This window comes from Aotus nancymaae, unplaced genomic scaffold (assembly GCF_030222135.1).
Source record: "Aotus nancymaae isolate 86718 unplaced genomic scaffold, 86718_ANA_hifiasm-v0.15.2.pri h1tg000016l, whole genome shotgun sequence".
Taxonomy (NCBI): Eukaryota; Metazoa; Chordata; class Mammalia; order Primates; family Aotidae; genus Aotus; species Aotus nancymaae.
In genome coordinates this window covers 7,884,379-7,906,581 of record NW_026988428.1, presented here as the reverse complement: position 1 = coordinate 7,906,581, position 22,203 = coordinate 7,884,379, and the positions used below count along the sequence as shown (strand labels likewise).

General features: G+C 33.3%; 1 protein-coding gene across 1 annotated transcript in view; it reads right to left on the bottom strand.

The window, feature by feature from the left end:
- Positions 1-22,203, bottom strand: part of EEA1 (early endosome antigen 1) — a 158,180-nt gene that overhangs the window by 53,798 nt on the left and 82,179 nt on the right. The window contains exons 10-13 of the mRNA XM_021675624.2: positions 18,559-18,675; positions 9,578-9,916; positions 5,007-5,156; positions 3,583-3,702 (exon numbers count right to left, since the gene is read on the bottom strand). Coding sequence (XP_021531299.2) covers positions 3,583-3,702; positions 5,007-5,156; positions 9,578-9,916; positions 18,559-18,675 — 726 coding nt within the window. The remainder of the gene's footprint in view (positions 1-3,582; positions 3,703-5,006; positions 5,157-9,577; positions 9,917-18,558; positions 18,676-22,203) is intronic.

Genomic DNA, 22,203 nt, shown 5'->3' with positions numbered 1-22,203 from the left:
GGTGCTGATTACCCCTAACTTTCAACTCTTCCTATTCCTTTGGCTTCCACTCTGCAGGTTCTTCTTAATTACTCTGATCTTGGGCTGCTCTTCTACCCAGTCATCCCTTAAGGGCTGGTGTTTCTCAGAAGTCTTATGTTACCAATTATCTATTTTTCTCACTATACTCTCTCTCTGACTGATCACATCTACTCTAATAATTCCATTTACTTCATATATGCTGATGTCTCTCTCAGTTAATACATATAGCATGATTCCCTCCTCCAGGCTTTAAATTAATATTAAATACATAGCTCTGGTGTCTCATGACACATCCCAAACTGAACTTATCACATTCCCCTATGAGATGGCTATTTGTCTCACATTCACTAAAACAGCTGATGACACCTCCATTTACCATGCATCCAATGCTACCATCCTGGAAGTCATTCCTTTTCTCTCTCATCCCTTTTATCTATTAAGTCAACCAGTGCTGTTTATTTATTTTACTTCCTAAGTATTTCTCACATTTGTCCCTATGACTTCAACAACTGCTTGAACTAAGATCATTATTATTTTTCATCTGAACTGCTGCATGTATTAGTATTTTAACTCATCTCATTCCAGAATATTCCCAACCAATTCTATCTTTCACACATCAACAATAATCATCTATTTAAAAAGTAAATCTGCCTATGGCAATTCTTTCCTAAGACCTTCAATATCTTTCCATCTTCAATGTCTTTCCATCTTGAAATATAAACGTCACATGAGATCCTCTATAAACTTATCCATATCTAATGCTCTGACTTCTTTAAGTAATCTCTAACATATACTTTAAGTTCCAGCAAAACGTAAGAGTTTAGTTCACACTAGCCTCAGTATACTTAAATCCTTGTAACTTCTATCTGGAGTAAACTTCTAACTACCACCATCTTTGCACCCCCAAAATATCTACTCATCCTTTGTGTTCAGATTGTCACTTTTAAAAAGTATTCCATGGCTGCTCTTTTCCAGACTCTGGAAAAGAGATGGGTTAGGTAACTATTCTGTATACTACCATAATAATTTTATATACACATACACACCTAGAACTAGACTTATTACATCTCTTTTATTAGTTGTTAGGACTTTTCATGTTTCCGTAATGAGGGACTATACCTGGCCTCTCTTTCATCCTTTCTGTATTCCTTCCCAGGGAATAAGAATTTAAACTTACTAGAAGGTGTAGAATAAGGAACAAATAAGCATGTTCAATTGAGTCCCTGCTGTCCCCCCTCAGTCTGAAAGACAACCTGTCTGCAAGAAGGTGAAAGGCTGCCATTTCCAGCTTTGTGGCTAAATATTAATTTAATTCTGGGGTATGGCATAAGAAAGCCCACCTGGCTGCTGACCTAGACCAAATTCTTCACACTTGCTTTACTATTCCCATTTTTTCCTTACCCTTTACAATAAAGCTCCTAGAATTATCTATATTCAGTCTATCAAACTTTTTTCTTTCCATTCTCTCTTGAACCCTCTCCAATAAGGCTTTTGTCCCACTTCTCTATGCAAATCACCCTTATCAAGGTCCTCAATGACCTCCATATTGCCAAATCCAGTGAGACTCTCTATCTTCATTTTGGCTGGTATCCATCCTTCTAAATGCCAAGGCCAAAACCCCTGGAGTCATCCTTGAGTTCTCCCTCAATACTCTACAATAAATCAGTCAGCTTTACCTTTACAGTATATCTAGAATCTGACTGCTTCTCACTATCTGCATTGTTTCCTCTAATCCAAGCCACATCATTTCTTGTCTAGATTATAGCAGTAACCTTAGCTTGTTTCTATGCTACTACTCATGTACCCATACAGTCTACTCTCAATACATCAGCCAGAATAATTCTGCGAAATTATAAGTCAAATCATATCACTGCTTTGCTAAGAACCTTCCAGTGGTTTCTCATCTTACCTCGAAGTAAAATAAAGCCCTTAAAATTACCTACGAGGCACTAGAGGTTCTGACCTCCTGTGAGCTCTATGACCTGCCCCTTTTAACTCTTCTAACACTCTCCCACTGCAGGTCTGACTTCCTGTTATTCTTGAGACATCCACGTCTCTGGACCTTTTAACGTACTAATGGTCTTCTCTCTGAATCCATAGGCTCACACCCTCCTTCCTTTAGGTCTTTCATTCTATTCAGAGAGGCCTAACACTGCAGTCCCAACTTTGTCCCCAACAAAATACTTCCAACTCCCCACCCCTCCTTCTCTCATCTTTATAGCACTTATCACCATTTAACAAGCTATATGTTTTGCCTATTTACCTTGATTATTGTTGCCTCTGTCACTAAGCTCGTAAGAGCAGACATTTTTATCTGTTTTGTTCCCTCCTATGTTCACAAAATCAGTTCTGAGAGTTGACATTAATATTTTTTAAATAACAAAATAAAAGAACAAATAAATGGGCCGGGCGTGGTGGCTCACGCCTGTAATTCCAGTAGTTTGGGAGGCCAGGGTGGGCGGATCACAATGTCAAGAGATAGAGACCATTGTGGCCAATATGGTGAAAGCTCACCTCTACTAAAAATACAAAAATTAGCTGGGTGTGGTGGTGTGTACCTGTAGTTCCAGCTACTCAGGAGGCTAAGGCAGGGAAATCGCTTGAACCCGGGAGGCGGAGGTTGCAGTGAGCCAAGATCACACCACTGCACTCCAACCTGGTGACAGAGTGAGGCTCTGTCTCAAAAAAGAACAAATAAATGAATTCAGTATTTTGATCTCTATCCATCTGACTCCATGGCACTCTCCAAGCTCAGAAGAGAAGGGCATATTATTTATTTCCTCCCTCGAACTACAATATTGTTTCTATATACATATCATTTAATTGACATCTCCTAGAGGGCAAATACTCTATTCACAGTGCTAGGCACAGTGATTAATAAAAGAATGAATTAAAAATATTAAAGTCAAATTCATTTCAACAGCTGGGCAACCTCCCCTCACCATAACAAAATGAAAACTTAACTTCTTTTGCTATTCTAAGCTATGCTGCAGACTTTGTATAAATTTAACCCAAACAATTATATTTTCTACACCTACAATTCCAATGTTCAGATGATAGTTATAAAGCAGGAAAAGAAATGATCAATAAATACTACATTCTGTAGGAAATACAAAATATTCTTCTTTACTGGACTAACTATCCCAGGTAATTTTATTTGAACATTTTTGATTTTCCAAATACTGTATTTTAACCAATAATAAATAATAATAAATAAATGTATAATTTAAATAACAAATTTATTTAAACATATTTAGTAGATAAATTTAATAAATTTAAGTAAATTAATATATAAAATATAATAAATACATAATAAATGTGTTTATAATATTTTACACTATGTTGGAAAAACTTTTCAACATAGTAATCAAAAGAAAAAGAATTTTCTGATTATCCAGGCTTCAAAATTATCAATATCCCACACAATCAAGTATTTTGTATTTTCTAGTTTTGCCACAACAAAAGGATAATTTGGATTAATTAATTTTCTTTTTTCCCTTATTGTATATGTAATGGTAATTAATTTTTGTTTGCAAGACTAATAATGCAAACAATGTTTACCTGAGCTTCTCGAAGTTTTGCCGTGGTGCTTTGCTGAAGAACCTGTTGTTCTTGATGCTGTTGCTTTGTTTTATCTAACTGATGCTGTAATTCTGTAGAATTTGTTACTTTTTCCTTCAACTTAAAAAAAATGTAGATTGTCAATTGATAACTTAAAGGCATAATGGTATTATTCATAAACATCAGGCATTACCTCAATTCTCAAGTCTAAACAGAACAATAAATTCAGGTAACATATGAGATCAACTTTAAAAGTAGTATCTCATTACTTTTAGAATCTTAATCTCTTGTTGAAGAAACTATTTTCTATAAATAGATTTATCCTAAAAAATCTTTCTCCAGGTTGGCATTTAATTATTTTTTTGAAAACTGGTAAGATCAAGGGATTAATCACATATAAATTATTTGTAACGATAAACTACATATCAGTATTTCTTTTATTTTTTTCCTTAATAGTCATAATTACCACTTGTTGGAAAAGAATAGGATCATCTACCACATCTAAGATTTTAGGTCTAGAAGAAAACCTATTGCTGAAGCTACAGATTTTATCATAGAATATATGTTTAATTCTGGTGAGGCATGCTGGCTCACACCTGTAATCCCAGCACTTTGGAGGTCAAGGCAGGGAGATCACTTGAGGTCAGGAGTTCAAGACCAGCCTGGCCAACATGGTAAAACCCCATCTCTACCAAAAAATACAAAAATTAGCTGGGCATGGTGGCGCACACCTGCAGTCCCTACTGGGGAGACTGAGGCAGGATAATTACTTGAAACTGGGAGGCAGATGTTGCAGTGATTGGAGATAGTGCCACTATACTCCGGCCTGGGCGACAGAGTGAGAGACCTTGTCTCAAAAACAAATAAAATAAAATAAAAAATTTAAAACTTAAAAATAAAAAATAATGTGTTTAATTCCAATAAAAGATGCAATCTAATGATAACTTTTACTTTATCCATATTACGGGCATCATTTTCGGCAAATGCAAGTCTAATTAGGGATAGCATTCAAACATACACTTAATTTTTAAAAGCAAAAATTCTTAAATGGAAACTCAAAGTTTATATGTACCAACTACATGTCATTAATGAGCTTTATCAATAATTCATAGTTTACTGTTTCATTAGGAAGTAGTCCTTCCTGGGTAGGAAGACTCTAGCAGCCTGCTAGGCTTACTGCCAGAATGTTTCCTGCCTAAAATTGAAAGAGTAGTTTTCTTTGTGCATTTTTGTTCAGACCTTTAGGGAATACAATTACAACAAAATGACTTAATGTAGTTAATAAGCAGGATGCTGCTACTGGAGAGTAATAAATGTTGCACTTTAAAAAGTCAAATTAAAGTTCTGACAATTAACAGATTGATGAATCATACCAATATTAAAGATGTCTCAAGTCTACTAATACATTGAAAATGCTAGCTTACCTGCTCTTCTAACCGAGAAAGTTTGAGTTGCAAATCAGCCACTTGTTGTTCTTTATCCATCAACTTTTCACTTGAAAGTTGTCTCTGCTCCTTTAGCCTACCATGAGCTTCCCCTAGTTGGCGCTCTGTCTCCAGAAGTTTGCTATGTAACTTTAAAAAAGAAAAAAAAGTACGTACATATATATAAACACACACACACCACCACCTACTTTCCAAACAATGTTTTACTTTTCACCAATATAAGTAAAATATCGCAATTTTCATGATACTTTGGGGAACTCTAAGATTTTATATAGTAATTTTAACTGCAACTGAATTTTAATCACATAATTAATCACATAAAATTATGGTTAAACATCACAATTTTTGTTTTTGTGTTACTGCTCTCTTAAAACAAATTCAGGCTCTTGTATGGATATAAATATTGTAATTTTCAGAAACTTAAAAGAATAAAATTCAACTTAAAAATTAGGACACTTAGTACTAACTCAGATCTATTCTACAGTATCGTTTAAAGTTCCACAGTGATTCTTGTTGGTTTTCCACAGCCAAGAACCATCACAGTTGAATTTTTACATTTGGGTATTAGATTGTGCCCAACACATTCCCAAGTCCTCATATTTGGCATATAATTTCTAAATAAAATACAGGAAATGATTATAAATATATTTTATATATATATCCACACATAATATAGTATATTATCATAAATTATGTCTTTCTTTACTAGACTCTGAACTCTTTGGGTGCAAAGACCATGTCTTACTCATTTTTTATTTTCACTATCTGGCATTTGCTTTTTTTTTTTTTTGGAGACAAGAGTTTCACTTTGTCACCCAGGCTGGAGTGCAGTGGCATGATCTAGGCTCACTGCAACCTCCACCTTCCAGGTTCAAACAATTCTCATGCCTCAGCCTCCTGAGTAGCTGGGACTACAGGCACATGCAATGTGTGTGTGTGTGTGTGTGTGTGTGTGTGTGTGTGTGTGTGCGCGCATGCACACACGTATCTATGTGGCAACCCTCATTCATTAACTTTACAAATGCCACTCAATTAAATCTAAGGGAGTTAAAAACCATCACAAGTAGTCCATCCCTGTTATACATACCCTATCCTAAGAGCAAATCAGTATCCCTTCCTGCTTCTTACAATACTTTCCTGCCACTAGCTTGCTCTCACTAATCCCTCTGGCTGGAAGACATATTTGCTTTCAAACTGCCACTTGTCAAAACCTGTTCAATATTCCCAATTTCAAGTACCACCTCTCTCTAACACAAAGATTTCCTGATCACATCATTGGATAAAATAATTACATCAGGTGAAGTACTGGGCTGGGGGTAGGGGAGGACAGAAGAGAGAAACTCTACCAAATTCCCATAATACATGGGATCCTTTTATTATAATTCTCATAATCTTTAGTATGATAGATAGTACTTGTCTTATCCTCTCCATGAGATTTATATAAGTATTAAAGGTAGGTACTATTTCTTATTCATTTCTGTATCCCTAGTAAATGAGGCATATGTCTTTCAGAAAGCATAAATGCTAAATTTGCTTATCTGAACTAAAAGTCAAATATACAAGTTAAAGTTATTCACTGATATCCCCATGCCTCAGTTTCCTGCCATTATGAATGCTTACATTTATTCATTCATTTGCTCACTAAAACATTTACCAATTAACAAGCAAAATGTTGACTGGGCACAGTGGCTCATGCCTGTAGTCCCAGCATTTTGGAAGGCTAAGACAGGTGGATTACTTGAGCTCAGGAGTTCAAGACCAGCCTGGGCAACATGGTGAAACCCCGTCTCTACTAAAATACAAAAAAATAAGCCAGGTATGGTAGTGTGTGCCTGTAGTCTCAGCTACTCAGGCCCCTGAAGCACAAGAATTGCCTGAACCCGGAAGACAGAGGTTGCAATGAGCCTAGATCATGTCACCATACTCCAGTCTGGGCAACAAAGTGAAACTCAGATTAAAAAAAAAAAAAAAGAAAAATGCCAGGTAGTGAAAATAAAATGAGTAAGACATGGTCTTTGCACCCAAATAGTTCAGAGTCTAGTAAAGAAAGACATAATTTATGATAATATATATATTGTGGTATTAGTAAAATATTAAAGATATGTGCATGCCTAAGCTATCTTAGGTGTGGGGGAGCAGTGACATGTTTCGAATGGATTTCTAGGGAGAGTGGGAAAGGGCAGGTGAGGGTTGAAAAATTATCTGTTGAGTACAATGGTCATTATTTGGGTGATGGGTAAACTAACAGTCCAGACTTCACCATTATACAATATATACATGCAAGAAATCTGCACTTGTACTCCCTAAATATATTTTTTAAATTTTTTCAAATCTTTCATTTTCATTTTAGGTTCAGGGGTATATGTGCAGGTTTGTTATATAGATAAATTATGTGTCACAGGGGTTTGGTGTACAGATTATTTCATCACCCAGGTAATAAACATAGTACCCAATAAGTAGTTTTTCCATCCTCACTCTCCTCCCAACTTCCACCCTCAAATAGGCCTGACTGTCTATTGTTCCCTCATTGTGTCCATATGCACTCAACATTTAGCTCCCACTTATAAGCGAGAACATGTGGTATTTGATTTTCTGTTCCTATGTTAGTTCACTTAGGAAAATGGCCTCCAGCTCTATCCATGTTGCTGTAAAGGACATGATCTTGTTGTTTAAAAAAAAAATTAATAAAAAGTGACAAGTGAAGTAAATAGTAAATAGTATTTATCAAGGTAAAGAGAAATAAAAAGAATATCTCAGGTCAAGAAGACAAACTGGGCCAGACATGGTGGCTCACGCCTATAATCCCAGCACTTTGGAAGGCTGAGGCAGGTGGATCATGAGGTCAGGGGTCTGAGACCAGCCTGACCAACATGGTGAAACCTGGTCTCTACTAAAAATACAAAAATTAGTCGGGCGTGGTAGTAGGTGCCTGTAGTCCCGGCTACTCAGGAGGCTGACAGGAGAATCACTTGAACCTGGGAGGCAGAGGTTGCACTTGCACTGAGCGGAGATCACTCCACTGCACTCCAGCCTGGGTAACACAGCGAGACTCCGTCTCAAAAAAAAAAAAAAAAGACTGAATAATACCACAAAAGCAAGAAACAACACAAAATGTAGGAAAAAACTGAAGATGCTTCTGTATTCTTGCAGTGAAGAATAATAAATGAATGGTAAATTGCTGAGGAGGTAGGTAGGCCCACAAGATCTCTGTGGATACTGCATGCCATGACAAGGCACCTCAACTTAATCCATTAGGCCATAAAGAGTTATTAATAGGCTTAAAGCATGATTGGAACATGGTAAGATTTGCCTTTAAGACAGATTACTCTAGTGGCTATATAGAAGATCAATTTGTCAGGGGCAAGAAGGAAGGCAGATCAGTTAGCAGTTGTTAGAGTAGTTTAAGAGTGAGACAAGAAGAACAGGGCTCGCAGAAAGAGGGAAGGAAAAGACATGCTAGATAAATATTCTTAACTCTTGATTCACTGTACCATGGAACTCACAGTCTAATCTCAAAAATTAGTATTAGCATATGTGAAGTGCTTACTCTAATTCCTGAAATACAACTGAAGCTCATTAAATTACTAACATAATCATTATTATTATCATTACTAAAGGATATAAAGCTGTGAAAATTATTAATTACAATAAAATAAAGTATCAATTCCATTTTAGAAAAATAGCTGAACATTATCAAAAAAGTAGCAAAGGAAATGAGTTCATCTCTCAATTTCCATTTTCAACCAATTTTCAATGTTACCTAAAGCAATAATTAGAATACAGACATTAAAAAATTAAGTTAATGGCAAAGTCAAAACTTTCATTAAACTTCATCTGATACCCACTATATTATTAACCTATACAAAATAGTTTTGCCTTTAAGCTAGTTTTGTCTTTAAGCTAGTATTTTGTATATGTAAATAACACAGTTCAAAATATGAGCTATATAGGTAAATAATACAGTTAATAAATAATATAGTTCATATAACATATAATATAGTTCATATAACATATGAACTATATTATTTACCTATGCAAAATAGTGGCATTAGGGCTGATTTACTTTCTACAAAATATCTAATTTTTATTTTTATTAATTTTCAAAAAAATTTTTTCCTCAAACACATAGTGTTTAAAAATATCTAATTTTTATACTATTGGTTTCATAATAATGACGCTTTTAAAATTTAGTAACAAAAAAGAAAAAAATTAAATGAAAGAATGCTCAACAATTTAAATTAATTATAATAGTTAAAACCTAGTGAGTACCTACCATGCCCCAGGTACCATCCTAAGCAATTTATAATATCAATTCATAAACACTTCCCCACAAAGCTAGCTGTAAGATGGATATTATAATTTTTTTCTTAAGGGAAATTGAAATTAAAAGAAATGAGATCTGACAATACTACAGGATATAAAAGTTAAGAGCTAATCTTTTAAAATGATAGTATTTTTTCAACATGAACTATATTATGATCAAACAACCATCAAGTACACAAAGAAAAACCAGAGGGAGAATTACAATAAATAAAACTAACAGCTCTTACTTGATTAATTTCACTTTGGAGCTGTAACCCATGCTGCTCCTTTTCTTCTCTCTGTTGCTGCAGCTGCTTAAACTCTGCCTTTAGATGCTGGTGCTTACTCTCTACCTCAGATAATTCTTCTTTAAGCTTTTGAGTAGCTTCTCCTTTTTCACTTAGTTCTGCCTGTATTCTCTGCAGTGAAGTTTCAGATGCAGTCAATCTTGACTGAAGCTGCTGACAATCTAGGTCTTTTTGATGAAGGGTTGCCTGAATATTCTTTTTACTCACGGATTCTTCATTATGTTTCTCCTCTAACTTAGTATAGTCTTGTTCTTTTCTCAGCAGCTTTTCCGTCAAGATCTAAAATATCAATTTAACAATTTATTTCCTTTTCTAACATTTTTAGTTACCCCAATTATTTTAACAATCATTGGAGCAGTACTATCTCCTACTAAACATTTTAGTCAATATTAAAATATAAAACAGTGACAATATTCTAGTCAAGAATTAAATCATTACATACTAACTTGTGATTTCAGTATTGGTCCACTTGACTAAATTCTACTAATAATACAACTTAAGAATTGCCAAGCAAATGTTGACATAAAATAAAAACAATAAAATCTACTGGATTTTTTAGGGTATGTGACATATTTGTATTCTTCCATTTGAATTAAAAATTGAAACTACCTTTCTACCAAAAAATTATTTTGAATAACAATATTATGCAAACTCTTATTTTTCACTGTGCAATTTCATAGTTGGTAAGAGCTTTAGCAAAACAGTATCATCCACTGTTCTAATGCAACTTACCCTACTGATTGTATCTTTTTATTCTCTTCTTGTTAAAGACCAAGTTTTAGAGTCACAAGTTGAGACTAATTCAAATTTTTTCTAGGGGTATAAAAAAATGATCTAGAGCTATTACTCACCTGTCTTAAATTTTGCATTTTATTCAATGCTATGAAGTATAAAACATAAAAATAACGCTTCCAATCAAAGACCTGGATCAACCAACCTAATCAAATGTCAAAGCCTGGTCTCAGTGGAATTGTAAAAATTAACACTGAACATTTTAAGTCAACATATTTAAACATAAATTATGGATCAGAATTTTAACAAAATTCTGTAAGACATTCAGCCAGGATAAGAAGCATTACTATAAGTATCTGGTGAGTCAATTAGTGGACCTTTAATGTACGAACTTATATGCAGTGTGCTGGAAGGGGATGACACTGTAATAGGAGAAAACAATCAAAGCCTTCATACCTTAAACAGAATATACTTTAAATGAAATACACAAATCAAAACAAACAACAACAACAAAAACCTTTCCAAAAAAGTCAAACACAATGCACAAGTCAGAATGGATTAATAGAAAAGTGTGTCAAATTTCTTAAGGACAATTTAAAAAAAAAAAAAATGAGCCAAGTCAAATGGGGCTAACTAGTAAGATCATCTAAATACAACGAGGTTTGAACCTCGTTTTAAAAGTGATGGGAAAAAATCAAGGAATACATATACATGATACATGACATGTGCTTTATATAAATGTATAAGACACAAAGAAAGGGACAAACAAGTTTAGGTGGGGCAACAGCAAACCCTATTATCTCATAGGGGATAACAGATTTAGGTACCAACATGGGAAACATGGCAATACAGGTTCTTCAATATTCGTCTGAGAAAAAGTAAGCTAATGTTAATTATCAAATAGGAATATACTATGGAAAAGGAGTGCCCAGAAAGATGATAAAAGTATGTATAAGAGAGGCCAGGTGCAGTGGTAATCTCAGCACTTTGTGAGGCTGAGACAGAAAGATTACTTGAGGCCAGGAGTTTAAGACCAGCCTGGGCAACGTAGCAAGACCCTATCTCTAAAAAAAAGGAAAAAAAAATTAGCCAGGTATGGCGATGTGCAACTACAGACCAGCTACTCAACAGGCTAAAGCAGGAGGCATGCTTGGGCCTACAAGTTCAAGGCTACAGTGAGCTAAGATCATGCCATTCCACACCAGCCTGGGCAACAAAAGCAAGACCCTGTCGCAAAAAAAAAAAAAGAGAGATAGAAAGATAGAAAGAAAAGTACATATAAGAGAGACGTGATAGACAGACTTAGAAGTAAGAAGAGCAACCATTAAGTTTGTTGCAAAATTAGCTAAAAGATGTGTGCCTTGACTAAGCAACAAAAACAGAAAAAAAGACATAGAGCCAAGAAAACTACAGAACAAAATAATACTTCTGACTCAAAAAAATGTATTTCTGATTCAACTGTATGTTAGAAAAATCATCTTTTTATAAACATTTCTTTGTAATTCCAAATCTTTCTTGATATAATTTTATATTTGTTTTGTTTAGGAAAACAACATTTATTTTAGAATTTGTAAGCAAATGAAGTCTATTCATTGATCTATAAATAATCTTTTTTAAAGAGAATTCTGTTACTGAATTTCATAAATGCAACCATGTTCACATACACTGAGAACTTGGGTGGCATATGCCTTTTAAAATATGCTACAAAAATTAAGGCTCATAATAAGTTACAGTCTTCTTCCCCTGACTTACTTAGAAAGTAACCAAATAATCCCACCATTTCTATACACCCTTGAGATAGTTTCACTCTTTAAGAGGCAAAAAATATATGGCAACAACTAGGGACTGATTAAAATTGCCTTGTCCTAAGAAAATTAACCCAAATCTACCAACATTATTACACAGATAAAAGAGAATTAAATTTTCTTTAAAAGTACTGAAACCATTTTCTTTCTAAAAGAACCTAATCCACTCACACTTTGTAATTTTTACAACAAAAAGCTAACTATATTTTATTATTAAAACATTTCATTATTACAGTCTTCCCATGGAATCTGAAGCAAAATATTATAGTGAATACAAGGTTTTTGAAGAGTGACTTTTTAAAGTATAGTGAAATCCATCAAAAAATAATAAGAGCATTTTTACTTTTCCATATTAATCTTTACAACAAAATATGAAATCGGAATTTTCCAGATGAGGAAGCTGAAGTTGACAGAGCCTGATATGACTGGTCAAATGGCAAAGTCATAGATTATGATTCTAAATCCAATAAATTTTTCACAACACAATTGAGATATTCAATAAATTAGTTCATGCACCCTAATATATATCCTATTCAAATTTAAATTATAAAATGCATGTTAAGCCTATGTTATAACCTAATTATCATTTGGTTAAGTAAAATTCTTCCCTTCCAAATATCCAATCCCTTTTTCTTTCTCAACAATTGTTATCTCAACATATATTCTTACAGTGCCAATTTCCATATATTAGGCTCCATTTTCCATTTGTTACTTGTTCAGATAATAAAAATGAATACAAAAAATGCCATATTTTAATGCTTTGTAGCTTACAAAGTTATTTCAGAGATCTCATCTCACTTGTTCCTCAGAATAACTTGGTGAGGATGTACAAATTAAACTACTTTGTAGCTCTCCAACATCTCTTATTTTATGAGATACATATACTCTTATATTGTTCTATGACTTTTCTACACCTAGATCTCAAAATGAAATGTCTTCACCCCTCTGCCATGTGAAATGCTCCTTAAGTATCCTTAAAGACTCAGCTAAAAAATTATGTTTTATACAAAAGCCTTTTCTAATTTACTAGGCAGCAAATTAGGAAAACTCTCATCTTGGTCTCGACCCAATCCTGTATCACAACACTTAACAATTCAAAACAACAACAAACATTCACTAAGGTGCTTACTAAAAGTCAAATAAGCACTTTACCTTCTATTAATTTATGCAATATTCCTATTAATCCTAAGAAGTAAGTGGGTATAAGAACATTTCTTACCAGGAGAGTAAACAGACTTTCAGAGGCCAGTGAGTGACAAAGATTTAAGAATGCCTGTGACTATTGTACTATACTGTTCTTATCAATATACTATTTTGCAATATAGAGATAATACACAGCAATGTAATAACTACTAGCCACATCTGGCTCCCACTTTGGCATGTGAGCACCTTAGAACTGGAACCGGTGAAAAAGGAGAGCAATGGAGGACAGAAAAGGGTTAAAGGTGAGACCCAAAAAATAAGTCAGTCTCTTACAATGACTTATATTATATTACAGTAGTGACTGCAGATAAGCAATATAATTTTGTTCAGAATTTATAAGGAAACAGTCAATTGAGCTGTTTAAATGTCAGAAGTTATTTTTATTAAAAACAAAGAAGAAAGTTTCTTCAATTTTCCCATTGTGTTTTTAAGTTTTCAAGTTTAGTAATTATAAAACACTGGTTTAAACCTGAAAACCTTCACATTAACACAACAGCAATTATCTTTTCCATCCGTTATATATTACAATGTTACCTATCCATGTTGATACTACCTGTGACCCACAAAAGCTACCCAGGACATTTCATGTACTAGCCTTCAAACAACCAAGTAGAGAGATAACAAATTCAATGCACTTGAAAATCACCACTGTCAACAATTACAATTTATCAAAGAATGGGATGTGGAGGGGTGAGGGAGGCAGATAGTGAGGATAATAAGAAAAGGCAGATGCAACTGTTGGCTTGCACTGACTGGTGACCAAATCCTAAACAGAAAAACCCTTTAGGAAAAATAAAACAAAACAAAACCGTAAAGTGTTATATTTATGAAGCCATTATTAAGATTAGTAGAAGGTCTTACTATTCCCTAATTAATAATGTTCCAATTCTAACACTCTGAAATCATCTTGATTCTATGCATTATCCATAAAACAACCATAGTACTTCTTTCAATGTGTGAATATACATATAGGTACACATATAAACACACACCCCCAAAGTGTATGCTAGATTATTTGATTGTACATTTCAGCTATCAATATCAAATCATGCCCTTTATTAGTAGCTTAATGTTTGAAAAATACACAATAAATTACACTGATCATAAACACCTACTGCATGTAAACTGCTCCTCTACACATCTTGGTAGGTAAACTCTGGGTTCAAAGAAATTAAAAATCAAACAGAGGGACAAAGGCAAAACTAAATTATGTAGAAGTTTTCTTTGTGTAGTTTGACAGGAGATAAAAGGGGAGCAAGGGCCTAGAGGTTTACTAGGGAAAAGCACAGCCAGAAAAGATTACATTTTAAACATCAGTTAACACCAAGGGTTGATGGGGAAATGGGCAATAGTAAACTGGTATAATTACTTTGGAAAATAGCTGGTCATCTAGTAAATCTGAGCATTTGTCTGCTCTACAGCACAGCAATTTTACTTGGAGAATCTAACACAGAGAAATTCTTGTACAAATGCATAAGATTTGCATATGAATGTTCATAGCTATACTATTTGTAGTAGCAAGAAAAATAAAAAATAGGAAGTATACGTGGACCACTTCTTCTTCACTATAATATAGTTGTCATGAAAAGTACTCATGTGATTGAGCTATAGTGAAGTAGCCACATTTTTTTTTATGAAATGCTACTTTTACTAGAAAGACAACAAACTATTATTATTCAAACTTGAGTAGGAAGGGAATCTGTCACTTTAAAAAATAGAATTGACAGTATTTGTGGCCAGTGATAAAATTCAAGCTTTCAAATGAAGCTTAGAATTTTAGAAAACATGTATCCACCACCAAGAGCTGAACAGGTTCCTCATATTTAAAGCCTATTCTGAGATTGGTGGTGATATTGACAAATGTGAGTGTTTTTCTATTGTACAATAAATGTGTCAACATTTGGAAGATCTGAGTAACTCAGTGAGCCAATATTTTCCACATGACTAATGCATGATCTTACAAAATCATGCACAGGAAAAGATCCACTCAAAAGGCAAGACAGACCAAATTTTAATGTTACAGGGTACAAAAAGTCCACTGATACGGATTCAGATTCCACATTGTAACTAATTTTTAAGACACTATCATCAAATTTGAGCACAGTATCAAATAAAGCAAGCCACAACTGTCTGAGAAAGCTATTAAAATATTCTTTCCTTTCCAACTTCATATCTCTGTGAGACTAAATTTTCTTCATATACTTCAACCATACTACCATAGATTTAATGTAAAGGCAGATATGGAATCTATCTGTCCTATATTAAGCTAGACATTAAAGAGGGTTCCAAAAATGTAAAACATCACTATTCTTGCTGAATTCTTTTGTTTTAGAAAATGGTCATTTGTCATAAGAAATGTTATTTATGTTAACATTTAATGAGTTAATGTTTTTAAATAAATTAATATTTTTAAATTCCTTTTAAATTTCTATATGGCAAATATCCATAGATATAACCTCAGACATGGCTCTCTGGAGTCGTTAATTATTTTGAGAATGTAGAGAAAGCTGGCCAAGGGCAGCAAATTACCCTGAAATTTCACAGCAGCAGCCTAAAACAGTATATATTATTTCACATAGTTTTTCAGGGTCAGTAATCTAGAAGCGGCTTAACTGGGTGATTTCATCTCAGGGTTTCTCATGAGGTTATAATAAGCTGCTGGCCAGAGCTACAGTTTCTGAAAACTTGACAAGGATTGGAGCACCTACTTCCAAGCTCATATACATGACTGTTGACAGAAGGCTTAATTAATATTTATAGATATTATATTTCTTTCTTTTTCTCCTTATGCCCTATTTTTTTCTTTTTTGACTTTTTCCTTATATTTCACCAAAATACAACTGAACCAATATATACACATCTTTGAATAAAAGGTTTTAAAAAAGTAAAGACAAAGGGAAAAAGTATTAATTAGTACCTCCCGTACCCCCAAACTAAATACTATTTGTTCCTCTTTTTTTTTTTTTTTTTTGAGATTAAGTCTCACTCTGTGGCCCAGGCAGGAGTACAGTGGTGCAATCTCAGCTCACTGCAATCTCTGCCTCCCAGGTTCAAGTGATTCTCATGCCTCAGCCTCCCAAGTAGCTGGGATTACAGGCATGTGCCACCACGCCCAGCTAATTTTTGTATTTTTAGTAGAGATGGGGCATCACCATGTTGGCCAGGTTGGTCTCAAACTCCTGACCTCAGATGATTTGCCTGCCTTGGCCTCCCAAAGTGCTGGAATTATAGGTGTGAGCCACCGTGCCTGGCCAATGTTGTTCATTTATAAAGAAACGAGGCAGAAAATATTAACATTTTAAAATACAAAACAAACTGAAGGCTTATCTTCCTGATTTTAAAACTTATTACAAAGCTATAGTAATCAAAACAGTGTGGTACTAGCATAAAGATGGACACAGAGACCAACGGAATAGAGAGCCAGAAATAAACCTTTACATATATTGTTGCTATGGTCTGAATGTCTGTATCCCCCCCGAAATTCACATACTGAAACCCTAACCCTCAAGGAGATAGTATTAGGATGTGGGGCATTTCAGAGGTAATTAGGTCCTTAGGGTTGAGTTCTTATGAATGGAATTACAAAAGAGACACCATTGAGGTCTCTTGTCTTTTCCACCATGTGGGACACAGTGAAAAGGCACCATCTGTGAACCAGAAAGCAAGGTTTCACCAGACACCAAAACTGCTAGTGCCTTGATTTTAAACTTCCCAGCCTCCAGAACAGTGAAAAATAAATTTCTATTGTTTATAAGCTACCTAGTTTATAGTATCTTATAGGACCCCAAACAGACTAAGACAATGGTCAAATAATTTTTGACAAGACTTCCAAGATTATTCAATGGGGAAAGAACAGTCTTTTTAACAAATCTTGCTGGGAAAAACAGCTATCCATGTACAAAAGAATAAAATTAGACTCTTACCTTATAGTATATACAAAAATTAAATCAAAATGGATCAAAAACCTGAATTTTAATAAGACCTAAAAATTAGAAAACTCTTAGGAAAAAAACAAAAGAAAAGCTTCACAACACTAGATTTAGCAATGATTTCTTGGATATGACACCAAATAGACCTTAGGAAAAATTAAAGTAGATAAATTAGACTACATCAAATTTAACATTTCTACAAAATGGGATAAAATATTTGCAAATCACATATCTGATAAGGGGTTAATATCTAGACTATATAAAGAACTCCTACAACTACATAACAAAAACCCAGTTTTGTTGCATATGACCAGCAAGCACATTAAAAGATGTTCAACAACCTAGTCATTAGGGGCATGCAAATGAAAGACACAATGGGATACCATCTTATACCCATTAAGATGGCTACTCTAAAAAATGAAAAAGAAAATAAGTGTTGGTGAGAATGTAGAGAAACTGGAACCCTGGTACAGTTAGTGGGAATATAAAAGGGTTACAGCCACTATGAAAATCAGTATGGCAGTTCCTCAACATTTAAAAATGGAATTATCCTATGATCCACCAATTCCACTTACAGGTAAAGAATTGAAAGCAAGGTCTCAAAGAGATATTTGTACAGCCATGTTGAAAGTAGCAACATTCACAACTGCCAAAAGACAGAAGCAATCCAAGTGTCTATGGACAGATGAATGAATAATAACATACATACATACAGTAAAATGTTATTCAGCCTTAAAAAACAAATTCTGACAGAAGCTATAAGATGAATGAACCTTGAGGACACTATGTTAAGTGAAATAAGTCAGTTACGAAAAGATAAATATTGTTGGATATAGTAAACCAAGGTTGAAAAAATAAAAAAATTTAAAAAAAATTTTAAAAACAAATACTATATGATTCCACTTATATGAGGCAACTAGGGTAGTCAAATTTTCGAGATAGAAAGTAGAATGGAAGCTTCCGAGAGCTAGAGAGAAGGAGGAACATAAAGTTAACAGCTACAGAATTTCAATTTTGCAACTTTATTTCCCATTATTGTGCAAACCAATCTCCAGGACTTAAAAAAAAGTTCTGGAGATTGGTTTGCACAATAATGTGAACATACTAACACTAAAAAAAAACAAACAAAAAAAACCCAAAGAAACAGAATAAGTCACATTGTACTATGCCAATTTATTTTCTTATTATGTAAAATTTAAATTTAAAGTAAATAAAATCAGTTTACTAATATATATAGCTTTAAAATTCTCACCTGATTTTTTTGTGTTAATTCATTAACTGAACTTTTAAGTTTTTGTAGCTCTTGTACATATACAGCAACTTCCTGGGGGCCTTTGGCAAGTTCACTCCTTAGCTGGCTTATTGTGGCCTAACAAAAAAAAAAATTAATAAATAAAGCAAACTAAATTTTTTAACAAACAAAGAAATGAAAGTATACAAAGGTTTTAAGAAAACAAATTTTTTGTTGTTGGAATTTTCAACTTTGTTCTTTATCCTACCACCCATAGTGCCACATTATGCTTTTTTTGGCTTCCAACTAATTTTTGCAATTTATCCAAGATGTACAACTTCATTTATTTAGTAATACATAAAATGAAAAGTTGGCATCCTACTTTAAGTTTCTGAAGTATCAAACTGCAAACCTAAATTTACTGGTTCTTAAACTCTATACTTCAATCTTCCTGAATTTAAAGATAATATGCAAGTTATGTCTACATTTTCTCCCAACTTCTATAGCATAAAATTATCCTTTTACTTTAAGACATGTATATGCAAACATGTAACATGGAGAATGATACTGGTGAATCATCTTTCTAAATTGTAATGAAAATGTCTTTATCCAAAGAAGTTACCAAGCTGAAGTTATACACAGTTACATTAAGCTAGATCACTCTACGGTCAGGTATAATCACCAGGCATGAACTTGCTTTAGCGCATTTTAATTTTTTTTTTTTTCTGAGACAGGGTCTTGCTCTGTCACCCAGGCTTGAGTGAAGTGGTATGATCACTTCCCTGCTTCAAGCAATCCTCCCACATCAGCCTCTCAAGTATCTGGGACTACTGGCATGTGCCACCACACCCAACTAACTTTTTTATTTTCTTTTGAGAGAGGGTATCGCTATGTTGCTTAGGCTTATCCCCAACTCCTGGGCTCAAGCAACTCTCCCACTAGGCCTCCAAAAGCACTGGGATTACAGGCGTGAGTCACTGAGCCCAGACCGTTTTAACATTTAAAAAAACTCAAAAATCAATTTTTATTATTAAAGCAACAGTTTGATGATTTAAAAATAGTATAAGAGAAAGAGAGGTAAGCAAATATCTTGGAAATACGAATTTCTTATACATAAAAGCTGAACCATTAGAGAGACTAATTTTTTTTTTTTTTTTTTTAGGTATGGTCTGCTGCAAATGACATGGACAAAATAACTTTCTATTATATTAATATTTCTAGTATTGTTTATTGGCTTTACTTTCTACTTCATTTCTAAAATTACACTCATTTCCATTACTAAATGATTTCTTAATTTCTTTATTTTTCTTTATTACTGAATAAACTTTCTAATATGGATAAGATATGTTTTAAATTTTTTCTTAGTAACTACTTATAAATACTTATTCATATAATACATTACAAATGAGTGCTTTCATCTTCAAGGGAGAAATCTCAGAAGACACTGACTTATTGTGGCAACAATAATATTATTCAAGAGATCTTTGGCTACTCTTCTTTTGGAAACCGTTACAGAGTGTGTGGAACTTATTTTTTTAAGGGATTCTCAGTGGTAGTGTATCTTCATCCATTTTATGGTGGTTTTTATTTTAACTTTTGGAAACTATCAAGTTTATAAGCAAGGTAAGTGATTGAACTGAAAGATCAAATACTTGGGCTTATTTTATTTTAATAATTATTTTATTTAATGACCATTTTATTTTAATAACTTGGGCTTATTATAATAATCAGAAGATAAATGATTGAATTGAATGATCAGATTCTTAGGCTTATTTTAATAACCATAAATTAATAAAACTAGTTTTTTTTGTGTCTTCCAAATGGGCTAAATGTCAATTAAAATAAGTTTCAAAAATGCTTTTAGGAATGGAGTATGTCTGAGATACATACCTTTCTGGGAAAACATTCATTTAAATGTACAAATTCTGATGCAATGAAAAGCAAACTGTAACATTACCATACTGTTACATCTTATACAGAGTGCTTCAGTAACAAAAGTAACAACTGATATATTAATATACATATATAATAATATATACATACATAATTCAAAGAAGAAAATGTTAAATTATGCATGCATTTTCAATTACACTGAAGTTAAAGGCCTACCCTAAAACCATCTGTTTTAAACTGAACATGTAACCTTGAAATGGATTTAGCTATTTGGCATTTATTTCAAATTACCATTTCTAATAATTTTGAATCTCAAAATTTTTTTGTTAGTAGGGTTACAGATGTTAAAAGAAACATCAGGAACAAATTGACTATTTTAACTTACTACGTTTTAATCATAGAGCAAAAATGCCAATTTATCACAAAAAATATCATATTTAAATCTCTAGTTGTAAATATCTTATCAAAAAAATTTGCACAGATTTCTGGCACATAATATGCAGTAATAACAGTGTATATTAAAATGTAAATCACATGTATATTTCATTAAAATATCATGATTTCATAATGAAGTTTACAAAATGTAGTAAGCCAAGTGTAAGGTCTAACTTGCTGATAAATTACAACATGTAGAAATAAGAATTTCTAGTAAGAATAACAGTAAAACTTTCCTTATGAAATAAGAAAAATGTAAAGCAAATATGCTTCAAAAATATTGTATCCTTTTTTATAGCTTTTAGATATGTTCTTATAAATGACTGTATAAGGTTAACAACTAAAAAACAGGACATTAAGTATATTATTTTCATTTTGTACACCAAATTTGGATATTGTGAACACTAAAATTTTTATACAGATAAATTCCAGCACTTAAAACTTTAAAATTTACTCAAGGGGACAATAAAGAAAGATGTGGGAAGACTTATACATCCAGTACTTTAGTTATGAAGAAAAGGAGTGAGGAGAGTGAATTCCAGAAAGGTTTCCCCTTTTCAATTGCACATTATGAAACATTGATCTTTTACAATAATCACACATTATGTTCATATTTGGGGAAAAAATAAGGATTAAAGAAAGATAATTACAAAGGAAAAAAAGTAAATACATTCTCTCTTCAGATGTCACTATGGGTGAAGTTCAAAGATCTCTGTTCATGTTGACTTTCTTCTCTAACAGGCCAAGCTTCTATGTGCTTTGGACTTCAACCTCCTCCTGGGAATCCTAGCTCTCATTGCTTCACTCTGATTCTTGCTTACTTCATTCTTTTCACACATATCCTCCCTGAGATCTTCCCAGACCATTCTAAAACTGTTCTATAGTATTCCCACCTCCACTATGGCTCATACATGCTTTATTTTTCTTCCTCACAGCCCTTATTATTACCTGGCTTTTGATCATGATTCAGTGTACTTGTACAGTCTATTGTTTGATTTCCACAAAAGATTAAGCCTTATGGAAGCAAGCACTCTGTCTTTTCAGTATTTTAATCCCCACACCTAAAATAGTCCCTGATACTTGGTAGACACAAAAAAAACTCACTAAAGGAATGAGCAACTATACCTCCAAGGAGTTAATAGATACTTATTTCCAAGGAACAGTATATTAGATCCTATAAAACAGTTTGCATTTCCTTGATTTTTCTGAAATGTTATTGAATTCAACACTGAATTTTTACTAAAAAAGTTAACATTACAAAATAAGGAATGATATTGCATGTAAACATCCTGCTGGTGCATTAGAATTAGAATTAATGTTTTAATATGCTACAACTAT